General features: G+C 49.3%; 1 protein-coding gene across 1 annotated transcript in view; it reads left to right on the top strand.

The window, feature by feature from the left end:
• The window catches only part of GRB10 (growth factor receptor bound protein 10), a 160,367-nt gene that overhangs the window by 38,514 nt on the left and 113,105 nt on the right, over window positions 1-8,748 (top strand). Inside the window, exon 3 of the mRNA XM_044920255.1 lies at window positions 6,168-6,257. Within this exon, the coding sequence (XP_044776190.1) occupies window positions 6,207-6,257 (51 nt within the window). The 5' untranslated portion in view covers window positions 6,168-6,206. The remainder of the gene's footprint in view (window positions 1-6,167; window positions 6,258-8,748) is intronic.

The following is an 8,748-nucleotide window of genomic DNA, read 5'->3' as shown; positions in this document are numbered from 1 at the left end:
TTGACTCTTGATTTCGGCTCAGGTCATGATCTCTGCATCATGAGATCGAGCCCTACATTGGGCTCTGTGCTCAGCGGGGAGTCTGCTTGAGATTCTCTCTCTCTCTCCCTTTGCCTCTCCTCCCACTCTCTCTCTCTAAATTAATAAATAAAATTTTTAAAGAAATTTAGCAGAAGTTGTTAATTTTATTAAAGGAAGCTCATTGAATAGCCATCTTTTCCAATATTTAAAAACTGGGGGTAAAATATATGAAACGTAAAATTTACTATTTTAGCCATTTGTAAGTGTGCAATTCAGTGGACTTAAGTACATTCACAATGTTGTGTAACCATCATGGTTATCTATTTCCAGAACTTTGTCCTCATCCCAAACAGAAATTCTGTATCCATTGAACAAACTCCCCTTCTCCTAGCCCCTGCAAACTTCTACCTCTTGTTACTATACTAGGTGCCTCATATAAGTGAGGTCCTACAATATTTGTGCTTTGGCGACTGACTTACTTCACTTGGCGTAATGTCTTCAAGGTTCATCCATGTCGTAGCATGTATCAAAGTGTTCCTTTTCAAGGCTGAATAATATTCCATGGCATGGATATGCTACGTTTTGCTTATTCATTCATCTGTTGATGGACACTTGGGTTGTTCACACTCTTTGGCTATTGTACACAGTGCTGCTATGAACATGGGCGTACAAGGATTTGTTTGAGTCCTTGCTTCCACTTCTTTTGAGGTATATGCTTAGAAATAGGGTTTCTGGAACTTATGTTAACTCTCTATTTGGTTTTTTGAGGAGTTGTTACACTGTTTTCCACAGAGGATGCACCATTTTATATTCTCACAAGCAATGCAGAAGGGTTTCAGTTTTTCCACATCCCCACCAACACCTGTGATTTTGTGTGACATCTCATGGTGGTTTGATTTGAGTTTCCCTAATGACTAGTCATATGGAGCATCTTTCCATGTGTTTATTGGATATTTTTATGTTTTCCTTGGAGAAATGTCTAGTTAAAGTCCTCTGACCATTTTTGAAATTGGTGGTCTGTTTTCTTATTGTTGAGTTGTAGATGTTCTTTATATATTCTGGATATTAATCCCTTACCCAATAAATGATTTGCAACTCTTTTGTCCTTCTCTGTGGGTTTTTTCACTCCCTCCATCGTGTCCTTCGCACAAACGTTTTTAATTTGGATGAAGTCCAGTTTGTCTTTTGTTGTCTGTGCCTTTGGTGTCTTATCCCAGAAGTCATTGTGAAATTCAACATCATGGTAACTTTTCCCTAGGTTTTCTTCTAAGAGTTTTATACTTTTATTCTTATATTTAGGTCTTAGATCCATTTGAATTAATGTTCATTGATAGTGTAAGTCAAAAGTCCAACCTCATCATTTTGCATGTGGGTATCTGATTTTCCCAGAACCATTTGTTGAAAAGACTGTCCTTTCCTCATCGAATGGTCCTGGCACCTTTGTTGAAAATCAGCCAACCATTATATATGAGGGTTTATTTCTGCACTCTTTATTCGAGTCCATTAGTCTCTAAGGGTGTCCTTCTGCCATTTCACATTACCTTTATCACTGTAGCTTGGTAGTAGGTTTTGAAATCAGGAAATGTGAGTCCTCCGATTTTGTTCTTCTTTTTCAAGATTTTTTTTTGTGTGTGTATGTGTGGCTATTTGGGGTCCTGTGAGAATATATATAAATTTTAGAAAGATTTTATCGATTTCTGCAACAATGCTGGAGGGAATCTGTGAGGGATTGCGTTGAATCTCTGGATTGCTTTGGGGATTATCATCATGTGAACAGTATTAAATGTTCCAAACCATGAACACAGGGTGCTTTTCTTATTTATATCTTCTTTATATTCTTACAGCAGTGTTTGCAATTTTTAGTGTACGAGTCTTTTGCCTCCTTAGTTGAATATATTCCTAATTATGATTCTTGATGCTATTTTGAATGGCGTTTTCTTAATCCCCTTTTCAGATTTTTTTGTATAGAGTGTATACTGAGTATATAAAATCAGTATACAACTGATTTTAGTGTGTCGATCTTCCATCCTACAACTTTAATGCATTTATTTGTTAGCTAGAGATTGAGGGCATGTCTTAGTAATCTTTAGCGTTTTCTGTAGATAAGATCATTTCATCTGTGAACAGAGATCGTATTAGTTGCTTTCTGATTTGGGTGCCTTTTATTTCTTTTTCTTGCTCTATTGCTCTAGCTAGAACTTCCAATGCAATGTTGAGTAGAAGATGCAAAAGCCAGCATCCTCACCTTGTTTTTGATCTTAGGTAAGAGCTTTCCATCTTTCACCATTAAATACGATGTTAGCTTTGGGTTTGAGACATTTTATTAAGAGACCAGAGTTACTCTGATCTTCTTAGTGTGTCTAACTATAGTTTTCCTATCCCAAAGGAACCTACTCAACAGGGCTTATGGGCTATATAGTTTTCTGGCTGAGAAGCAATCTCACTTGGTAGATACTTTCAAAGGTCATATTTAGGTAATAAAATTGGCATGTTTATGTGATATTTTTGGCACTCCAACACCCATTAAATTTGAAGCTTCAGGGGGAAGGTAACGTGTTTCCACGTGTTGAACACATCCCAGAGTTCTGGAGGCATATGAGGCTGGGCAAGCAACAGGTGAGGAGTGAGCTGGAAGGAGTGTGGGAAACAGTGGCAGAAGGAGGTGTGGGGCAATGGTTTAGTATGGGTGCAGAGAGGGTCCTTGAGCGGCCAGGAAGGCCCATTCTCTGCGGCAGGAAGAGGGAGCCAGGAGGCTGTGAACCCCTCCCCCAGGCCTTCAGATGTGGGTGGAGGGGAGAAAAACAGCGTCCCAGGAAAGTGAGGCTGCAGGCTGAAGAGGTGGAAGATGTGTTTGCAGGAGGGCCCGGGGCTGGTAGGCTGTCCACGCAGACTCATCAGACCCACGCGGGCTTTGGGGAGGCCCACAGGAGACAGCGCAGCGTGGTCCTGGGAGCTGGCTGTGGTTGGTTGGGGTGTATACGTCAGAGTTCTCCAGAGAAACCGAAACATGTGTGTGTCTGTACAGAGATTTATCTTAAGGAATTGGCTCATGTGACTGTAGGGGCTGACAAGTCTGAAGTCCATGGGGCAGGCTGGCAGTCCGGGAACTGAGGCAGGAGTTTGCTACAGTCTTGAGGCCAAATCCCTTCTCGGGGAAACCTCAGTCTTTGCTCTTATGCCTTCCACACATTGCACGAGGCCCACGCCCATTATGGAGGGTGATCACCTTTACTCAAGTCCAGTGATTGCAGATGTTACCCATGCCTACAGAGTACTTTTATCTATCTGTCTATCTATCTATGATTTATTTATTTAAGAGGGAGAGCGAGAGTGCACGCGCATGCGTAGTGGGGAGGGGCAGAGGGCGAGAGAGTCTCAAGCAGACTCCGTGCTCAACATGGAGCCCGACGCAGGGTTCGATCTCACCACCCTAAGATCGGGACCTGAGCTGAAACCAAGAGTTGGACGCTTAACCAGCTGAGCCACACAGGTGCCCCCACGGAGTGCTTTTAGAACAGCCTCTAGGTTGGTGCTGGACACATGAGACTCGCCACCATGGGGGCCAGGTTTGCAGGGCTGGGGGCTGCTGGTCTGGCCGGAGCCTGGAGGGAGGCGACCCGCCACAGCTGTGCCCATGCGGGGAGTGGGGTGCTCCCGCCATCTTGTTAGCCCAGCAGCCTCTTAGGGATTGTTCTTTGGTTTCTGCCCAGTTGGCTTAAAGGATCCCACACACTCGCAGGAAACATAGGGGGTTGGTAGTAAACGTTACAGGTTTAGGGCACTTCTGTTTCTTTTAGCTGAAATGACAGTTTAGTAGTGTTTTTATATCTTGGGTCTGATTTAGTTTTCGAGGCCCACCAGAACAGAATAGTACCGACTGGATGGCTCAAACAACAGAAATTTATTTTCTCATGGCTCTGGAGGCCAGAGTCTGAGCTCAAGCTGTGGGCAGGGCTGTTCCTTCCGAGGCGTCTCTTCATGGGGTATGGATGCCTGTCTCCTCCCCGTGTCTTCTTCCCACGGTCTGTGTCCCGATCTCCTCTTACAGCAGATCAGGGCCCACGCTAATGCCTCATGGGAACCTTATCACCTCTTTCAAGACCCCCCACCTCCAAATTCAGCCACATTGTGCATCCTGGGTGTTAGGGCTTCAACTTCTGAATTTTGAGGAAGACCCCGTTCAGCCCATAACTGGGCCTTACCTTGATTTCTTGGCTACTTCAGTCGATAGAATGAATATCCTGACTTTTATGCACCCATCTGATTTTAGGTTTCCCCTGGGAAGCTTCTGTGAGTCTTTGATTTCTGAATTCTTAAAACCTCAGACTGTGTCTGGAGGGAGCTTCTCTGCCTCAGGTGCGCGGGAGGTGAGGCATGGGGCTCCGCTGGGGACAGTGTAGGAGAGGTGGGTGGTCCTGCTGGCAGCCTCCGGACACGGTGGGGCGGCTGTCCTGGAGTCATTTTGTTTTCTTCCCGCTCTGACCGGGTGGCACGGATGACCCGCAGAGTCCCCTTCGTGAAACCTGCCCTGTTTGGATCCAGATGCCAAGAGCCCGGTGAAGCGGGGGCCTGACAGGCAGGCAGCGTCCACACTGGGCGTGGGTGCTGGGGCACAGGGAATGCACAGTTTACGTGGGGGGAGCGAGACCGGGAAGGTGCATTTACAGTTCTGTGTGGCAGTGGAAAAACGGATGTAAGCCCAGCGTGGGGCCCAGGAGCCCAGAAGGGACACTGATGGAGCCATCTCGGAGCAGTGGTGATTGGTGAGAGGCAGTCTGAGAGGACTTCCTGGAGGAGGTGATCCCTGAGCTCAGTCCTACAGGGTATAGTAAGTTAGGTGGTGGCTCAAGAAAGCCTCCCGTGGCCCAGAATTAGCAATCATTCAGGGTGTCTGGGCCACCAAGGGACCAAGGGTCCAGGGTGTGCACCTCTGGGATTGATTATGATGGGGAGCGTTCATATGCTGCCATTCCTGAACACGTTTTCATGTCTGATGATTTCTGAAGGAGAAGACATACTGCCTCTGTTCCTGGAATCCACGCCCTGCTCTCTGATTACTCCTGAGATTTAGAAAGAAAGATGTATCTCAGAGAAGCTCGCTTCGTGGAAGTTTGGCAGAGCATTTTTTGTGTTCAAAGGCAAAGGGATGACCCATCCCCAGTCCAGGCCAAGCCGCTGGTCGCCCCTCACCCCAGCCTCAGAAGGGAGGGGCCTTTGTCAGACGCAGCTGGGAAACTCGGCTGCTCTGTATGCTGCAGGCCTGTGGTTTGTGCCACAGTAGATTAAAAAAGAAAAAGACGGACGCCTGGGTGGCTCAGTTGGTGAAGCGTCTGCCTTCGGCTCGGGTCATGATCTCGCGGTCCTGGGATCGAGCCCCGCATCGGGCTCCCTGCTCCGCGGGAAACCTGCTTCTCCCTCTGCCTCTGCCTGATGCTCTGCCTACTTGTGCTCTCTCTCTCTCTGTCAAATAAATAAAATCTTGAAAAAAAAAAGAAAAAGACAGGATCTCTGTTTCGCGCATATTAGGAGCTCACTGTAAGAGACAGTGTGCTGTTTAGTGAAGCTGCTGGTATTCGCAGCTTACTTAGAGGTCCGGAAAGTTTCCTGTATGTTCAGAAGTCCGTTTCTGTGAATGTTATTCTCAGAGGCTGTGGTCACAGAACCGTGGCCTGCAGGAAGAGTGTGGAGCTGACTGGGGGCCCTTAGATGCTCCTGATGGTGGTCGATCTTGCCTGTGGCCGGGACACCCAGCATGCACACAGCCACCTTGGTGCCTCATTGGAATTGGGCTAAATCCATAATTGCCAAAGTAAGATAAAGTCTTCAGGGATTCAGTGTTTGTAACGAGGAAAGAGCCCAGGGGTCCCTGGGAGCTCCTGGGAAGGCGTGTGGTCAGCACCATGGGCCAGCACCCCCTTCACCCCACAGGCCCTGGGACCACGTGGTGGCTCCCCACAGCTCTGTAGCTGGCACCAGGCTCCTTCTGTTAGAAGGTAAGTGGATACCCCCATTAGTAGACATCCCAGCCGAGCACCTGACCACCCGAGGGGTGTCTAAGGGCTACCCCCTCGGCCGCATTGCTCTCGAACAAGTTGTGAGTTCATTTTTTCTCCTGTCCAGCTTCTCACGGTCTGTCTTTGTTGTAGGCGCTGCAGATCCGTCAATGTAACTGGAAGAAGGAGCCAATGGCTTTAGCTGGCTGCCCAGATTCCTTCTTGCACCATCCGTACTACCAGGTATGAGGGAGCGTGGACGGCTGCTGCCCGCACGTGGTGGTGGCCCAGGTCACGGCACAAATGTAGTTAGTGACCATGACCCACTCCGTCCCTGGCAGTGTCTGCGCGAGGGCCTCTGGCATGTCCCACGGAGGATCACGCGTGGCTCCCACAGCTGTCCTTGCTTTGTGCTGGGAGACCTTATCACGTGTTCTCTATGTTCGTGGCATCCTCTCTTCGAGAAGATTGTCCTTGTGGTGCGGCATTTTCTCTGACGCGCGGGAGGGGGTGTTTGGAAGGCTCAGGCGCCGTGGGGTCGTCTGCTGGGCCCCAGAGCTCCGGGTGGCGAGTGGCCGTGGCGGCTTCGGGGATGTTCACGCGGAGACACAGCATCCGGGGCAAGAAGTGGGGAGAGGGAGGTCTCAGCCCAGGCGCATGCAGCCTGCCTTTTGGAGATGGAGTCCTCCCCGAAAGACTGGCTCTTTTTCCCCTCCACCCACTAGCATCAGGTGGGGTTTGGTGAAGGACACGTTCAGACCCGTCCATCCAGGTGCTCGAGCTCCTCTCTGCGGGCCGCTCGGGTGGGTTTGCCCTGTACGCTTCCTTCATCTTCTGAACCACGTTTGTGTTTGAACTTTTACTTGACAGTGTGAAGGGATGCTTCTGAAGGAATGCACAAGCAAGGCTTGGTCCTTTTTTTTTTTTTAAGACTTTGAGAGAGAGAGAGCACAGCAGGGGGAGGGGTGGAGGGACAAGCAGGGGGGCTCCATTCCAGGACCCCGGGATCATGACCTGAGCTGAAGGCAGAGGCTTAACCGACGGAGCCCCCCAGGCGCCCCAAGCTTGTCCATCTTTATCAGTCTCTCAACACTTCAAGTCCTGGTACCATCTCTCATTCAGCCTCCGTCTCTCCCCAGCAGGGCTCCCAAGGTTTGGAGGTCCTTCCCTACACTCTACCCTTGCTCTGATACTGTTTTTCCCTCCCTTTATCTGTAAAGCCTCTCTGGCAATAGTGATGAGAATTTGCTTATGCACCACGGCTGCGGACAGATTTTCCTTTTTAATTTTTTTTGGTGTCGAAGTGACGTGAACCTTCGGAGAGAGGCTGAAGGTTAGGAATACTGTTTGTTGTAGCTGCTGAATTTGAGACGAGACTGAAGCCGGTCACAAGCCAGAAAAGAGAGCCAGCACCCTAGCCGAACTGCGGAGCATGCTGGGGACAAGTGGGTCTTTTCAGTGGGTGGGCTCTGTGCGAGGCCCTCGGCCTTCTGCAAGGTTCATTTCTTGTTCTTAAAGGGCCTCACCCCGTTGATTAAGCTCTGTGCTGCATTCATGGCTCGTTCTCCTGTGGTCACTTAGCTTTGGCCAGTTGTCTGGGCCCAGACTGTGCCCATCATCTGTCTTGCTGCCCTTCACTTCACACCATCACTCCCAAATGGAGGGGATGGATCAGTGCACCATACGGGAAGCTGTCTCCGCAGACTCCCCCGGGGACAGTTTGAAGGTTCCCTGCGCTGAAAGTTGGTGGAGAATGGTCCTCTCCAGCTGGTTACAGAGCGGACCTTGAGGGCCAGACCTGATGGAGGGAAGGGTGAGGGCACCGAGTCCCTCTTGCCATCCTCCCCACCCCTGTCTTCAGTTTCCCACCAGGCCATACAGAGATGGCAGAAGCACCAGGTAGAGGTCACGCCTCACTCCCCAGACGGACGCGCTGGCTGTTTGTCTTTGCTGACTCAGCTGTCCGAGCCAGTTGTCAGGCATGGTAGGCAGCCCCCGCAAGCCTCTGTCACCCCTGGAGGAAATGCTCAGTCATGCTGTTTGGTGGCTTTTGATGGGACGGTCTTCCTGCCATAAAAATCCAGCAGCCAGACTTGGCAGCTCACATCCGCTGTTCCTGGAAAATCAGATGACAGTTCCAGAATTTCTCAGAAAATGGGATGATTTACAGTGAGTTCCAGCCTTGAGCAATCCGCAATTATAGCAATTAGAGAAATCTCCCAAGTTTTTATAGAGAAGAATTTCTTAAGATCGTCAACGTACGAACGGTTTTCTAATTCTAGCTGTTCACTCCGAGCTGGGGCGTGGATTAGTTACTGGGTTCGGTCAATGAGTTGCTGAGATGTAGAGCTGTTTATAGACACAGAAGCACCCCAATTAGCATGCGCGTTAAATTATCTTGCTTTCCGCTGTAGGGACCGGGTCAGCGGATGGGCGTGACGGGGCCCCGGGGCTGGTGGGATAGGGGCAAACAGCTTCACTTTTAAGATGTAGGTTTCTCCTTTAAAATATGATATTGTTATAGTTCTGTGGCCTTGTGTGTGGGGGGGATCTTGTAATATTCTTGTGCCTCAGTTTCCCTGCTGGTAAGAGAGGATTAGTGGTGTCCAGGTTGTGTGGGGATCGGAGCAAAAACACAGAAATCGCCTGGCACGGGGGTGGCCGCATCTTGGACACCCAGCCCAGGGTACTGATGTTTCATTCCTTGGTCATCAACTGTGCTCGACACAGTGTC

This window comes from Neomonachus schauinslandi, chromosome 12 (genome assembly GCF_002201575.2).
Source record: "Neomonachus schauinslandi chromosome 12, ASM220157v2, whole genome shotgun sequence".
Classification (NCBI taxonomy): domain Eukaryota; kingdom Metazoa; phylum Chordata; class Mammalia; order Carnivora; family Phocidae; genus Neomonachus; species Neomonachus schauinslandi.
The sequence above is the reverse complement of the archived record's forward strand: the minus strand, read 5'-3'. Positions and strand labels throughout refer to the sequence as shown.